The following is a 17,465-nucleotide window of genomic DNA, read 5'->3' as shown; positions in this document are numbered from 1 at the left end:
GCGGTAACGCAACAACTGGCCGGATAAAAGAGCGTAAAAGCTCTGCTCTCGCGGCAGCTGGAAAGCTTTAGCTCTCGTTGGGGCTCTTCGTGTGGCCTGCACTTAATTGGAAATGCTACTCCCACATTGCGCTCGTGCGCCGTGTAGGTGTATATCCTGTTGCCGTTGATATTCCAGCCTCGTCGAGTCTCGGCTCTGGCCGTTTCAGTCTAGGATAAACGCTTGTGACGGGCACAACAAGTGCGCGCGTGCGAACAGACCAGGATAAGTCAGAGCCCTTCCTTCACTTGTAAAGCCAATCAGAGCAGCAGAGCGGCTGCACTGCAAACGTGCTGTGTAGTGTAGTGTGTGCTGTGAAAGCGAAAGTGTAAAGCAAGACACAGCATTTGTGTGTGTGTGTATATGTATGTGTATGTGTTAAAGTGTCTTTAACGAGTTTAAACGAAGCTCTTGGAAATTAAAGCGCTGCACAGATCCTTTGGCTGCTTTTGATCAACGGGGCTGTGCCCGTTTTTAATGCAACACAGCGAAAATGTAACTGCTCCATTTTTGGATCAATGCAATCGTGTGAAATTCATTTAGTGTGTCGTACAAAGGCGATTTGTACATTGTTTTTATTTGGTGCCAAAACTAATTCGTACTAATTCGTACCACCGATTTGGTAAATTCAACAAAAGCTGACTTCAATTGTGTGCAAATAAAAAAGAAGGATTAAATTGTAAATATTGAATAGTTGTGCAGAACAGTGTATTGCATAATTGGGTACAGCTCAAAATTGATAACCCACGAATCCGAAACCAGAAAACCAACCAACAAACATCGGAAATATGTTTAATTTTTGGATAATCGCTTTATGCCTAGGATTACTGGGAACTCAACCAATAAGTAAGTTCCAGGACATTGTCAAACGAATGGGAAATGACAATTTGGGTTTCGATTAAGAGCTCATCAATAATTGATCATAAAATCATCTCTTTTTGTATTCCCATGAATGCAGTTTGAATTAAACAGTTTATCGACACATCAAGGTGTTTTTTTTAATAAAACACGAATTCAACGAATCCATTCAAGATTATTTTATGATTCCCACTTGCGCAATTTAATTGCAACAGAACCCAAAATGACTGGCGACAACTGGGAATTATATTGATGTATATATACATATGTATTGATATTTATATTGATACACATATAAGCCTATTATGTGTAACCACAGTTCTTTGTAAGCCGATTTATCACAAACCATTTATAAACACTACTCTATAGGAAAAATAGATTATTGCACTATATTATTGTCGACAGCTATTTGCAAAATAGATACAAAAAGAAAAAAAGAAACACTTAATTTCACGACTGAATGCCATTTATGTCAACAAACAAAAAGCGCAGACTAGTTTTTAATTTCCAGCAAAGTTTCAAAGTGGCAAACTTCGACAGACAATGAATTATAAACTATTTGAAATCAGAACATTTCCTTTTTGCTTTGTCGTTTTTTTTTTATTAAGAAAGACTGCAAATAATTTCAAAAGTTTGAGAGTCACAGAAATCGTTTTAAGTACTGCAAAATCGAATATTAAGAAATATATAAATGACACATTGTTATGGGAAAACTGCAATTTAGTGTTTGGTAAGCTTAAAATTAACCAATTGTAGTTATTTGAGAAAGTAAATAAATAAGTTATACACTTAAACTAACCAACAACAATTTGAATATTTGAAATTTGAAAGGCCAATTTTACAGGAGGCTTTCAGTTTTTCTTATCCTCAAATTATAAAGCCATCTATTTATAGAATTTCCCATTTAAAATTAAATATGCATATGCAAAAAAAAAGAAGGCAGAAAACCAGCTGGCTAATTGTAAATGGTGTGGAGGCATGCAATGGTCGCAAGCATCCCCTTTGGAGCGTCACGGAGTCGTCTTGACTTTCTTGGAACGCGACCGACCTTGCCCAATGGAATGTCCGCGTTCGGTCAGTTGCTGCTTCAATACCTTGGTACACAGCTGCTTCCTGTCGATGCTGCTGCTGCTGGTGCTGCTTTTGACGCTGCTCCTGCTGCTTCTGCTCTGTGTATTTTTTTTAGTCTCATGAATAATTCAGAGCGCACGCTTCGATTATTTACTTCATAACATTCTACTACGGCCATGCCTGGACTGTGTCGGCTATAAACATCCATACATACAAACTGTGTATAGAACGTGTTCGTATGCATCTGGGCATTTTATGGCTTGTACAAGATTTTAATTTTAATAAATTGTTGTGTCATGCCAAATATTTGTACCTACCACTCTTACCTTACTTTTCAGTATTTATTATGTTGACGGGAAGTATCTGATTGCAAACTGCATGACAACTTAATTGAAAATACCAATTGGTAATTTGACAATATTTATGTATATATAAATTCTATTAGTATAATTACTGAACCAATAAGTGACTCGGCGGTTTACATTAATTACGACTGTTGCAAAGCATGCCACAAAATTAAATTTAATTACTGTTTCATTTGAGGGCGAAAGTTAATCAAAAACTCAATGAGCAGCATCCACTCACACTCCGCTCATCCAAAATCAACCTTTCGCCTTTGGTATCTATTACACGTTGCTGAGGCAACGTAATCGCTGAAAAATTAATTCACCAAGGAGCAGTGGCAGTGGCAGCAACAGCAGCAACAGCAACAGCAATGATGAAGCAACAAGGATTGGTGACTGTGTCGTAAAGCACGTTTGAGCAATATTACACCGCCAATAGCTGAGATACGGGGAAGCAGCATATAAAATGTGACGATGCCACAGTAAAATCAATTTCGAGTCGTTAAGCGAAATGAACCTTATAGGGAGCTGTCTGTGTCTGTCTCTGGCAGCTTTCTAGAGCAAGTGAAAGTTTCCCAGACACACACACACAAACACTCACACACACACACACATACACACATACACACTTACACTTCACACACATAGAGACCATTAGCAGCTCTGATCGCTGGATGCCTTCGAAAATTTAAAAAAAAACACGTCTCCATCTGAAGTAAATGTAATTCAAAGGTAGCATAAGTAACTGATGCGATTATTATTGATTTTTTGCTGTAGCTAAAATTGCTCCGATTAAATTATTCATATCGGCTGGCGGCTAAAGTTAAGTAGTTGTATTATCCCTAACCAGCATCGTAGTTCGCAGACCAGAGTCTAATTGTGTTGTGTTGGCCTTCACTTTTGAGAACTCTCCACTATTTACTTACTTGAGCCACTGAGAAAAGGTCATACGTGACGTGCCTAATAATAACATTATCATCATCATTGTTTTAATGCTGATTACTGTTTGCTTAGTTGTTAATTTCAAATGTAATATATAAATTTAAGGAAAATAAAAATATGTTTGGCTGCATAAGCAAAGAAACGGAGAGAGAGAGAGAGAGACAGAAAGAGAGAGAGAGAGAGAGAGAGAGAGAGAAAGATAGAGAAAGAGGGTGAGCTGCATCCATAAAGTGTACATACAAACAAATATTATGCCAACCTCTGGCAGCCACAATAGTGACATCAGCCCAACGCTGGCCTTCATTGCGTATGCTTAATGTGAGCATACCCATATAAATGTAATAGTTATAAGAGCCAACAGCAGCAGCAGCAACAAGACAAGTGTGTGCTCTGTGCAACCTCAATGACAGGGTTAGCCAGAGGCGTACAAGTTGTGCACACACACAAACAACCACACACACACACACACAGAGTGGTGGACAGACTGAGAGAAGATTTTGCCTGCAGCTGACTGACTAACTGGCTGGCAGACTATGTGACTGTGCGACTGGCTCTGCCACACAATAGCCTGCTTGCTTGCCTGCCTGTCTGTCTTTCTGTTTGTCTGTCTGTCTGGCTGCCTGGCGGGCGACATTTTGTCGACTTTGACAATTCACAACAAGCCGTCGCCTTGCAGCGACCCTTGCCGTGATTTTGACTTGTGCAAAGACGTTTTTGGCATATCTAATGAAACTTTTTTTTGCCTCTTGGTCGACAGCCACTTGAATTGACTAAGTCGCGACTTTAAAACTTGACACACCCAATACATAAGTATTGTGGAATTGTCTATAAATTGTTGCCGAAATATGAGCGCCAAGGGCGAAGTTTTGCCAGCTTACCGTCGAAGTTAACTTGAGCGGCTAAAATCAGATTAAAGTAAATATAGCACACGTCAACCGACTGCCGTTCCTAGCCCTAATGTGTGACATACAATTTGGCCAAGCAGCAGGTAGAAAGCATTTGGCAAACGACTTGAACAATTTTGCACAAATTTGGCGCAAAGACAATCAAAAAGTTATAAAACCAGCTTCGGCAAAAGGAAAACAATGGAGAGCACCTAGCTACCAAGCAGCCGAGAGCTGTTGCGGTCGGAATTCCGTAAAGCCCAGATGCCAAATCACCGGCAATGCCTAAATGACGTCTCTGTACAGTACAGAGCTAAAATTGGGATACGGTCTTATGCGGCGACTTGGCGCATTTGGGCTGGCGTGTGTGTATCGAGTTGTAAAAACTTTGGGTAAGTTTTTTTTTCTTTTTCCTCTGCTTACTTGTCGGCTTTGGCTTGTTTTACCTGCCTGGCATTGCGCATACGCCACTTGGTGTTATTATCAGCCGCATCAGCGGCACCGTAAAGTAAATGCAAAGTGTGCAAAGTCTATAAACGAGCGTCAAACTTAAAAGCCCCAGGGTGGCGGCGCCTTCACAAGAACGAGCTGGGTCTGTGCAGCTTACCAAATTGGCAAGATAGGGGAAGAGAGAGAGTGAGAGAGAGTATGCAGTATAGAAGTTTATCGACAGGCAAAGCAAAGCAGCAACCACTGAGCCTATCAAAAAGTTGCTCATACGACAAATTGTCACTGCGTTGGTAACGGCAACAAATGCGCAGAGGCAACGAACATGCAGAACGAATTTTATATTTCGGCTCTAGCTATTATTTATATTATTTATGATGTTTTGGGCAATGTCGTTAAACTGCGGCCATTAAAAATGTTTTCGCATATGTGTGTGTGTGTTTGTGTGTATGTGTGTGTGTGTGTGTGTGTGTGTGGGTGTGTGTGTGTGTGTGGACAGATGTCAGCTGCCTAAAGGCGGCACCTAAAATAAAAAACAAAAATGGAACAAAATAAAATAAGAACGCAAACTCTTGCAAAACAATTATGCCTAAGTGCCGCACTTCAAATATTCATGAAGCTGACAAGAATTTGTAAACGTATCAAATTTTAAAATGTCTGTGACATTATCAAAATATGTTGTTTATTTTTTAAGAAATCCGTTTATATTACTTCATTTATCAAGTATTTATTGAAGCGTAGCTTCCAAGACAAAGAAGAAGCATTAAATTGAAAACTATTAAAATGTCAGCAAATAATTACGCTTCGCAGGAGCTGCATAAATCTGATAGCGTCTTATTGCCAAATCCCCCACTAAAGCGAACTCAACCAAAGAAAAGTCGGAAGCTGCTAAACCAACGAGGCGTTGCCACTGAAAATGGTCATAATGCGACAGTTGGGCAAAATAGCGCAAAAGTTGCCAGTCAACCAATGCTGTTTTGTGAGTTAGAGTGGCAAGAGACTGAGTGCCAAAAGACTGAAAGCACTTTATCAAAAAGGATTTACGTAGCTGTTGGCTAAAGAAGTTGCCTGCATTTGCAAAGGTTGTGCCATCGTCTCCCACTTTATCTCTGTTATTTTTTCTCCTGCAATCATTTCTTTTAGTTGCTGCTTTTGGGCTGACAGTTTCGTAATAACAATAAACGCAAGAAAAGAAATCGATTTACCATTTTTCACTCAATTTATCGGTTTATTAAGAACCACAGTTACGGCTCCTGCTGCCTTTGTTGACAGCGAATCGCGCCCTTTTTTCTCCATAAATAAAAATTTGAGGAAGAGCGAAAAAAAAAATACTTTGAGATTTTTATTTGATTGCTGCTGCCCAAGGCATTTAATAAGAGTGAAATGCTTTGAAGTTCTTCTGTTGCGACTGCTTTAATGAGCCTTAATAAGGCAGCAAAGCGGCAGGAAGTGTAGGCAAGTTGTGGGCAGCAACTGCAGCATAAATCCCAGCTAATTCAACCCAAATCAAGAAAATGCGTTGGCACTGCTGGCAGATATTTGTTATTGGCAGACCTCTAATAAATTTCAAAAAGCCATAAATTGCCAAATGGCACGCAATGGCAATGGGTCAGCAAACTCTTAACAACAACAATGCTAAATCGGGTTCTGCTGGCCAAATGTAAATTGACTCTCAGCAATGACAAACAGGCATGGAATGTGTTCAAAGCTAGGATTCAGAGCAGCGAACCGTTAATTATTCGGGCATATAGAGTAGAGTAGCGTAGAGTAGAGTAAAATAGAGCAGAGCAGAGCAGAGTAGAGCAGAAATTGGAAAACGATGAGTTCTCAGCTCCGGCTGGGCAGACAAATATTGCTAGGCATTCATTACAGCCCACAGTTTGATTTTTGGCACAAAGTTTTAGCATTGACAGAGAAAAGTTTTAGCAAAGGTCGAAAGCATTTTAAAGTCAAGCGCTGCTGGCAATTCATGCAAAATGAATGAGACCTGCTGGTTAGCAATGACAGTAAGTTGGGGGACTTATGGGATTTGCCCGGACGCTCAAAAAGGCCTTTCTGAGCAGGCAGGCCAGAATCAAAGGCTAAATTGAGCGCATAAATTTGTGCCCAAAAAATCTGAAAATACTGTGCCCACAACTGTGGCGTGTGGTCAAGCCAAACAAGACAAAACACAACAAAACGCCCAAATAGCCCAGAGGATTGTTATTCCGGTACAGCATTCCTCTAAGTTCAATCTTGCCAAAGTGCGCCAGTCATTAAGAGCTTAAGAATGGATTGAGAAAGGCATTTCCGACTAAGTACGTGCGTTGTTTTTTCGAGTGAACTCTAAATCGCTGCTTCGCTTATAGCATCAGCATGTCGAATAAATTTCAAACCTATATTTACTAGCAGCATTTGTTATACATATCAAAAATAAATATCCAATTGCATTCGCAAACTTTAAATTAGTTTCTAGTGCAAATGTGGTGTGAAAATGTAATTATATTTGAATTATTAACGAAAAATAAAATACATTTAAATATATATAAACGTATTTAACTTGTGTGAAATGACCCGAGGCGTGACTTACAAATAACAAATGTGGTAATAAAGTCGGTTCAGACGAATCCGTAATCAACTTTCGGGTTTTAAAGTGTTCTTATCAGGCAGCAATGTGAGCAGCTATAACAATTTAATCACTGCCGAAGCGAGACCAGTGCGCATATGTATTTTATTTTATTGCCATTACACACACTCACACACACACACAGTCGAGGCAACCATTTGCCAGCAGTAGGCGAAATTAATTAAAAACGTTGTGTCCGTATGTGTGTGTGTGTGTGTGTGTGTGTGTGTGTGTGTGTGTGTGTGTGTGTGTGAGTTTGTGTGAGTGGTGGGAATTAAAACAAAAACATGTCTAGGCACTAAAAACTTTATTAAGTCTCAGCACTGAAGCAAAAAAATTACACATAAAATGCCAAAAAAATAAATGAAACGAAATGCTCTCTCTTAATGTTAGAGTAGCGCATTCTGAGTGAAAAGTTAAACATAGGCGGAAATGTCACACATACAAGCCGCACCCACTCGCCCACGCATACACAAATAATCACCCACACACACACACACACACACACACCCACACACACGCATGAGAATATAACAAGTTGGCAAACAAACAAACAATAACGACAGCAAATGTGGAAACAAAGGGCTAGCAATGTTGGCTGACGCCGACGACGAAGCCGGCGACGACGCCAACGACAACGCAACTGTGGCTGAGACAGCGACTGCGGCAGAGTTCGGTGCGAGCTGCTGCAAAAAAGAGTAAACTACACATTTTTATTATGCAAAGGGGACGCAAATGAAAGGCAAATGTTTTTGTTTTTTCCACTCGGCTGCTACTACCGTGCTTGTCAATGTGTGTTTGTGTGTGTGTTTTTGCAACTTTCTATTACTGTGCTTGTGTGTGTGCGCTCACTTGAAAGTATGTATTGTTAACGGTTCACATAAAGAGCTGCCAAGCAGCGTTCTGTGTGTGTATGTGTGTGTGTGCTGGCGCACTAAAGTAGGCAATAAAACACTAGCTAAAGCTGCAGAAATCTAGGCACGCCCACAAACCCATGACACACACAATAGCATAAGCAGCTGTGTTATTGGGCCATTTCCGATAGGCGCTACTGTGTTTGATGAACAACAAATATGGGCCAAATAGAGTGTTATTTCTGAAAATTGACTGAGCCGCATGAATTGTGGTGACAAACAATAGAACAAGCCACGCTGTGCGGTGAATGCTCATAAACGAGGTTTTTTTGTTCGTTCATAGTTTTGTGTTGCATAGGCAAGTTTTGACAACGTGCCTGTGGTCAAGAAATCTGCAAGCACAAAAAAGGATTACTCTTGGCAATTATGTTATGGAGTTGTCGAAACTAGCCAGGCTTGTACTGTATACTTGACAAACCAGACATTGATTTCACATGATTTATCCAAAAACTATGAAGTTAATCGTTTATCATCCATAAGCCATAACAAAAATATTCAGAAAAATATTCGCTTTGGTTGTACATATACATATACATATGTATTTAATCGAAGGGGTTCGAGGTATGTCTCCGTTATCTAGTGACATAATTGCATTTGTTGAATTGTTGAAGAGTTTTACATTATTTTATAAAACAAATATAAAGTATATAAGAATGATAACGTTAATTTTGAAATTTACTTACATACAGACATGCAGAAAACTAAGTTATAATCTACATATATATTTGGACTAAGGGGTAGTGCTTGCAAAATAAGTACTAGTTTAGTCAGACTTTCGATGTTATAGAATATTTATTACGTTCCGAGAAAATATGACTTAGATGTTATCGGCTTGGAGCATTCCTACGAACTCAATGTTCACTACTTGTCTTATATGTATATATATATATATATGTACGTCTATTGATACACCAATCCCACACATATGTACTTTTTAATATGGAATTCTTCAGCGTAATTAGACATAAAATATAAGCTCGAGACTAAAGATGTTTGCTAATTTTAAAAACAGATTATAAAAGGTATTTTAATATTGATAAATTTGCAGAGCAATTAAGCCACAAATTGTGGCACATAATCACATGAATATTAAATTCACATACTCAACGTCTTGGTATAAGGTCCTGATGCGCATACGCTTGGCATGGAACAGGCAGAAGAAAACTGAGTCGGGAACCAGTCTGACAGCTGTCTAATTAATTTGACTGACTCTTCATGTAAAATGCTCCGATTCTGCAGCTCTCGTAGTTAGCTCTTAATGAAGCGGCTTATGTTTGCTTGAGAGTGTACGCGAGTGTGTGTGGAAAACCAGTCATTTATCTAACCAACTGTGCAATAGCCAGAGTGTGGCGTTTGTAGCGTGTGTCGACCGTAAGTGCGATGATTTTGCGGCTCTTAACAATGTTTAATGCCTGCAGTTAATATGCGGCAGGTGACTCGGCGCTATGACAGAAACAGCAACTGCCTCACCGTTACTCTTTAGAGCTGTTAATGAGCCCATAAGTCGATGATTTAGCAGCATATCCACCCCACAAGGCTGCTGCTGAAATATACATACACGCACGTAGCCTAGGTGCGAGCCTAAGGGTTGAGTATAAATAAAATATTTCATGCGTCAAATTCAATTAATAATATTAATGTGGAATGCGTATGAATATGCGCCTTGATTCCAAAGATACTTGACTTGCTGCCTGCGGCGCACGCGGCGTATACGTAATGTGTACGCGTATGTGATTGCGAATGAACTTTTGGGCATGAGTCTGGAGCTGAACTTGAGCTCGCTTTGAAGCTTTATTAATTGCCACACTTATGCAGTTTAAGCATTAGCTTGGCTTTAATTAACGCCAGTTGAGCCATATCCAAAGCACGCACTTCATTTGCTCAGCTTGGCTAGGAATGTGTCCTATCCGGGCGAGCATTTAAAATTCAGAGCCAAACCCAATACCAAGTGCTGGCTAAGCTGCTTAGTATTCTTGATGCTTTGACGGTGTTGCCGTTTTTGTGCTTCACGCCACAATTGACAGAGCTCAAGAGATGGCAATCAGCGCTGACAGACCACAGCCGAATCTCGGCGCTGCTCAATAATTGTGTAGTATTATTTTGGGCGCACACCAAGGCAACAAAAAAATAAAAAAATAAAAATGGAAAGCAACTCGCTTAAGCACAAAGTCAAATATGCGTCAATTGGCAGCCACATGCGCACTCAAGCAAACACAATCCTGAAGGAATTACCAGAAGCGTAATAGCATAACAACAAATAAAAAAATAAGACCACAGCAGAAGGAGTCTAAATCGTGGCTGCTTAGCTATAATTGGGTTTGTGAAACTAATGCCAAATGCAAAAGTACGTACAGTCTAAAATTAATCATAAATAATAGAATATTAAAAAAAATGTGCAAATTAACACATACAGAAAACTTTAAGAGCCCTCAAAACTTTTGCATTGTAAACTAAGAACAAAGCCAACAATTTATGCAGCGTCGAGTTGGGAAAATGGGCGTCAGGGAATACGACCAGACAGCAAATGGTGCCAAGTCGGGGAATATGCCTTAAGCAAAAGAGCCCGAAACAAGGATAGTCACACACAGCAATACTAACACACACACAGCAACTCAAGAAGGACACACTTGAATGGCTGGCATGTCTGTGCTGGTAATTGCGACCCCCAATGCTAATGCCACCTTTGGGCTGTAGGAAATGAAAATGCGTAAATTATTGATTAGAATCACCAGCAAACAGATGGCTAGCAGCGTGTTTGGCTAACCTAACCAGACTACTTGCATATATATGTATATCCACATATATATATAAATTCCCTTTTCTTTTCTTTTTTTTTTTTTTTTGATGGTCCGGGCCGATTGTTACGGCTTTTGTCAGTGTTTTCTTGGTTGAGGGAGTATAAAAATATGCTAGCCTTTGGCATGGGACGGTCACGAGTCGAATAATAAAGGCACTTTGCGTTGATTTTTAAATGTCGTCCGCGTCCTGCGGCAGCATCAACATCAACAGCAGTTGGAATTGGAATGCAAACAATAACCAGTTGGCATTGATTGGGGCAAGGACTATGGTGCTCTTGCTGCGGTACGCCTTTTGTTTCAACAAGTTGTGGGGTTGGTCAGCTCTTTATTAGCATTAAGCAAATATGCCCTTATTATTGTTCGTGCTCAACACAGCAAACTGCGCCGTTTCACGTTCAACTCGGATTCTAATGCGCATTTATCGTGCTTGCAATGTAGCTCGAAATCGTTCATACTCACAATAGTAAATTTCTGGCCACCCGCAGGCTTTTGCTCAAAACAAGACACGAGGACGTGGGCAGACAGGTAAGCAGGCAGGCAGGCAGGCAGGCAGGCAGGCAGCAGGTGCTGTCAAGTGTCAACAAAAACAGTGCCCAACATTTTGGTTAAAAAAGATGAAGCTAACAAAAAAAAAAGAGAAGGAACGACACAACTTTCGTACTGAGCTCTGAGGTGGGTCTGTGGGCTGCAGGGCTATAGGCTATGTGTCGAGCATAAATGTCAATATCATCAGAGAGCTCTGGAAATGCCACAGGCTCTGTTGTGGCTTCTACATTATGCCGGCCGTCACTTGGCCCATGTTTGTGTCGCAGCCCTAATGCCTGGGTAGATTAGAGATAAGAGCAACATCAAATACTGGCATTTGGGCAATGTGCAAAGAATTCTGTTAGGCAAATTGCGTATACGTAACTCAAAACAATGCAACTGGGGTTGTGGTATGGTGTGGCTGTGTTTGATATCGGTCACCGAGCAAATGTCTATCGCTGGGTTTCCCGTCCACTCTGCAGCTGGCTTTTAATTAATTGTTCAGGTGGGCGACAATGCCACTTCTTTTCAGCCGCACAGTGTTGAGCTAAAAGTTTTTAATTTAGAATTTCAAAAACAGCAGCTGTGCGTGTCATGGAAAATAATAAATATTTCTCAATTGTTTGTGACTAGGCTTGCAGCTATTTGTGTTTTTCACAGATTTCCGTACAAATAAATCCTCATTTATAGAGTAAAAGATATTTGAAAAATGTGAAACTCAATTTGAAACACAGTTTCTCGTGTCATTAATGATTTAAGCCAGTTTTCCTGAAAATGGTGTGTGAAAATAGTTTGAAAAGTTTGAATTGTGAACAGTTCAGATTGCTTGACTAACACTTATCCTGTAGCGTATGGCTACTATGGTTCTTAACTATATGGTAAACATATAGCCTTACATTTTTTGTAACTGAACCAGAATGTATATACTACATTCATCGTTTCCTTTATTACAAACATTTGCACAACTTTATCATATACATTTCTAGCAATTTAACGGGGTAGAACAAATAAATTTGTACGCGCAGCTGCTGTGACAAATGATCCGCAACCACTGCAAAAATGTTAGAATCTGGTACTAAAATTACATTTTGTGGACGCACACAAAGCCACACACACCCACACACACCCACATACACACAAATTTCAATACACAATGCAATTAGAAATAAAATTACGCATTCACTGTGCTGACCAAGCTCCAAAGCTGAAACTGAAATTGAAACCAAAAAGGGGAAAAATTCGTATTGCTAATTTTGCAGAGTTATACAGTCTGGCTTTTTGGCAATGGCGTCTCTGTTGCCGGTGTTGGTCAACGCATTAACAAAACATAATTTCGCTTAAAAGTAATTTAAATTTTTTTATGTGTTTGCCAACATTGCTGTCGTTGTCGTCGTTGTTTCTCGTTTGCTTTTCATTTCTATAATGGTTTGCATCTTTACGAGCCAGGTACAGGCACAAGTCCAGGTCGCGCTCACTGGTCCGGCAACTGAGGGCGCACATAAACACATATACACATATACACACACACACACACAGATACACCCACACAGAGACAGTTACTGGGGGCCTTGTGGCGCATGACTAACCATCGTTATGAGATTCATGGCCTACATGTGTTTGCTCCACGGCCTTGTAAATGGGCACTGGGCGTGCTGTTTGTGCCTTACGTGCTGGGCGCCTTGGTAGGCTACGGCTGTGTTTGTAGTTGGTGGTGGTGATGCTGCTGCTGATGGCTGTGTGCAGCCGCCAGAACGTGCCCTTGAAGCCATTTTCTTATGTACTTACTTATAAACGGATTCATTCTATTTTCTTCCCTATTTTCTTTTTCGTTTTGTTGCTGTTTGTGCTTGCTGTTGTGTTGAGTTGGCCGTAGTCGCAGCCAGAGCTGCCGGATGTTGAGATAAAATGTTCAGAACGAGAAGATTGCTTCCCGGAGCGCACTGGCACTTGCTTGTTTTGACCATTACATTGGCTAAATTTGTCGGTTGACTGTGTTTGAATGTGTGTGTGTGTGTGTGTGTGTGTGTGTGTGTGTGTGTGTGTGTGCGTGACAGATATTCACGCTGGTTATTTTCTTTGTATATTTTCTATTTTATAAATCTGATTTCATTTTACAAATGTGATCAAAATATTAAATTGGAATTGTGACCAAAAGATGTCCGGAAAAGTAGAGTCACACAATGTAGAAGTTATAGAAATCCAGAGAATATTTGCAATCATAAAATGTTTTATAAATTTATGTCATAAATGACAAATTAGAAATCTATATTTCAAAAGTTTGCAGAATAAGAATATAACATGAAACTAGTTCACTTCTGGGATATACGGATAGCTTTTTTTGCACAATGCCAACTTGTGGCAATGGCTTGAAATTAGAAAGCATACATAATAACTAACATACTAGAATATTCGCAGGCGTTTTAGCTCTCATAAAAACAATAGCTTAAATACTTATGTATATAATATATTTTTGCAATGAATTTCGCACCCGTCCGTTGTTCAAGGAGCGTGCAGGCCACTTCCTACCCAAATTCGGCAATTTTTCTTGTGTCCTCTATTGTTGAAATCGTTTGCTTATCCCACTTTCTCACTCTCTCCTTCTTTATCTTGCTCTGTCTCTGTCTGGCGACTATGTCCGCTACATATTTAAATTTCACGCGCGCATACACAGGCAAGGATAAACGGGATTTATATCTACTAATGCCTGTGATTTGTTCTATAAAATTACTTTATGCCACCGACGCGTTGCCTGCAGACCTTACTTTGCCCGCCTAACCGCACCCCTTCCCATTGTATCCCATTTCCAGCCCCATTCTTGTTCTTTAGATATAACAAGAGCAATAGGATCCGAAATTTGCCCAACGAATGCCTCTGCAACATGACGACTTTTATCCTTTATCCATTCCTTTGTTAAACAAAGCTATATAAAGTTTTTTTCCCCTCCTCTTTGTTGTTAGGGTAGGTATGGGATGTAGGTGTGAGGGTGTGTGGATTTGTTTGCTTGTCTATATGTGAGATGTTCTGAAAATATTTGCATTTCCTGCTTAATGCTGTGTTGTTCTATTCGAGCCACAACAGCCGCATCGTCTTCGTCTTAACAAACTCGCAAATATCAAACAAGCATATGGTTAATAATCAATTATAAATTGAATTAGTTGTGAATATCATTGACTTAATTGAAGCAACGCATTTTGATGCAATTCCAGTAAATAAACTGGCAGCAGAATTAGATTGGCAAGTTTGTCCGTCAATGAACTTCTGTAGAATGTGCTTCTGCGTGGGTGTGTGTGTCTGTGTTGAGGTAGTATGCATTGTGCTTGGTCTGTCAATCAACCGTAATGATTGAACATTATATTGATAAGCAACAGCGTGTTTGGTCAACAGCCAGCCAAAACAGACAGCAGCTGGACAGGCCAACAGGCGCCTGCCTGTTAGCCCTGAGCTGTGCGCCACCACCACTCCAAGTTGAGTGCTATAATTGCGTTCTGCGTTGTCACTGCAACAGGCGTGCCACATCCCGACGATCAACCAACCAATGGGCCACAACTTTGGATGGTTATCCGCCCTAGTTTTTTCATGCTTTCGTTGCTTTTCGGTGTTTATGTGAGGGTCCTGAGGCGAATTGCGAGCCAGGACAAGCTGGCAAAGTTTAAATATTGATTTAGCAATCAATTGAATATATGAATACAATCAAACAACAAATTCTGTTATGGCTTTCGGTGCGCGCTCATTTCTCGGTCATTGTTGTTCTTTCTGTTTATTTTTGTTCCACTAATTTATTTATGTTATCCCAATTAATGCCTAACCAACCAACAGGTAAACGGTTCGCATGCCACCAGCTGACCCAAAACTGAAGTTATCCTTATTATCTGTCCATCCGACGCCATCAATCACTGTCTTATGGATTTTTAATTACAGCGCATATCGAATGGTCATGCAGCTGATTAAAGATATTACGCTCTCAAACACTCTCAAAAAATATTTAGAAAACTGTTCTAAAATGAATATTATCCTACAAAATATAATGTTCTTATTGTTTTTACAAATATCTTATAAAAAAACAAAAATTGAGACAACAGCTTAACACATCGTCATGCTGACTTGTTAGTTAACCAAGCTGTCTAAGTACCATGTTCAACATGAATCTATTCACTATACGAATCAGATAGACAGCAGCGGCAGTAGCTTAAGCCCAAAGTAAACCGGATTGAAAAAATCGTATCTAGTCAAGGTGCGAAACAATTTCGCCAGGTATACAAATATCCTTAAGTCATTTTTTATAAGCAGTAGCGAAATGGAAAACTTTTCTGCAATGGATTAATTTTGAATCCTCTTATTGCCGCAGAAAAATTGAAATAAAATCTGGGAGTGGAAAAAGTAATCGATTTTCTCAGCTCTAAGAAAATACATTGCATTTGATAGAATCACCAATGACAGTCGCTGGTCATTACCACTTTGTAAACATGCAGGAAATTAAGGTTACCAGCAGTTACGGAAACACTCTGTGATCATATTTGAACTTGATCCCTTCAGGTGAGATTTTTGTATCGCATTAAATATTGGAAGTGGTCGCATGCAATGCATACGCCTAGGGCATCACACTGAACACCACCATGTCGGAAAACCCATCATGCCAGTTATTTTCATTGCATGGATTCTATGCCAATCATAACAGCAAACGTTGTAATTGGATTACAAGGCTGGCTCTACTTGCTGTTTGAACTCGATTTATGTTTGTATTGGAAATTTCGAAGTTCAATTAAAACCAAAACCACTTTCTATGTTGTACATATGCATATGAATTCACAAATTTTGGTACTCTTTAAATTGATTTTCCAGCATATTAAAAATGCTGATTTAGATATTCATGTTGATGCGCCGCCAAACCCAGCCATGGGCAACAGTTGCAATCGTTGTTGGCATAGCACGCCCACTCCCGCCTTGATTAATGCTGATTGATTGATTATTTGCGTTTTGCTGACATGCTGCACGCTTTATTGTCGCCCAACTCAAGGAAAATCATCAATTTCCGCTTGTAAAACACGTACACCACGTACAACAAAATGTTGCCGCCATCGTTGTCAAAGTGAGCTCATTTTTTGTGTTACTTTTTTCGCAGCCAAGCCCAGCCCAGCCAGTAAGCAACAAGCAACTCGCAAGAACTACAGTCAGCCAGGCAGGCAGTCAGCAACACAGGCAGCCAGGCTGTCAAGTCAAGCTAAGAGTTTAACTTTAAGGTTCGGTAGGAGCAGTAATGAATATTTTTGTGACTGGCAGACAGCAAAGCAATAATTGTTGTTGGTCAACATCTTTGTCAGCGAACGAGCTGAAAACTTTGTTTCATTTTCTGTTTTCATTTTTTCCTATTTTGTTTTATTTTATTTCTGAAATAAGTATTGGACATCTGCCAGTGCTGGTCATAGAAAATTGATGATGAGCGTAGCGACGCTAATACCAAATATTTGACATGATTATCAAGGCACGAACTGGCAAAAAGTCAGTCAATTCGGATTTGAGTTCGTGCCACTGCTGTCTGCTCTTTGACCCTGCAGCATCGGGAGATGAGTGTGAACTTGTAGGGCTGCTAGCTGTTAGCTGCTAGCTGCTGACTTGCTGCGGCTTGAATGTCGCGTCTTGGCCAGCTGGGTTCGATTGAATTTCGTGAATTACGGCTCGTTAGCGTGCAGCACGAGCACGTCTACACACACGCACACACACTCACTGCCGTATGAGCACACACACACATACAAACGCACGCACGATAGACGTCATGCTGTAGGCAATGCCACAAAACCAATGAAAGCGTGGCATGTTTGTTGGATATTGCAACAAGTTGCCAACCAAAAGGGCAACAACGTTGCCATGCTTGACGGCTTGCCTACTAGCCCGCCTTCCCCTTCTACCTTCTGCCTTCTGCCTGTCATGCACTTGACGTGCTTCATTTCATTTGGTTTTCTTGTTTTCCGCTTTTTCCATATTTTTCGCGACGACTGACACGTTTTTTACTTACCCAGTCGTTGACATTTTGCGTGACTGAC

General features: G+C 40.2%; 1 protein-coding gene across 1 annotated transcript in view; it reads left to right on the top strand.

The window, feature by feature from the left end:
* The first annotated feature begins 291 nt into the window (after positions 1 to 291).
* The window catches only part of LOC6564439, a 38,440-nt gene continuing 21,266 nt past the window's right edge, over positions 292 to 17,465 (top strand). The window contains exon 1 of the mRNA XM_032737609.1: positions 292 to 885. Within this exon, the coding sequence (XP_032593500.1) occupies positions 828 to 885 (58 nt within the window). The 5' untranslated portion in view covers positions 292 to 827. The remainder of the gene's footprint in view (positions 886 to 17,465) is intronic.

The sequence above is a fragment of the Drosophila grimshawi genome, unplaced genomic scaffold, assembly GCF_018153295.1.
Source record: "Drosophila grimshawi isolate 15287-2541.00 unplaced genomic scaffold, ASM1815329v1 contig_311, whole genome shotgun sequence".
NCBI classification, from domain to species: Eukaryota; Metazoa; Arthropoda; class Insecta; order Diptera; family Drosophilidae; genus Drosophila; species Drosophila grimshawi.
The sequence above is the reverse complement of the archived record's forward strand: the minus strand, read 5'-3'. Positions and strand labels throughout refer to the sequence as shown.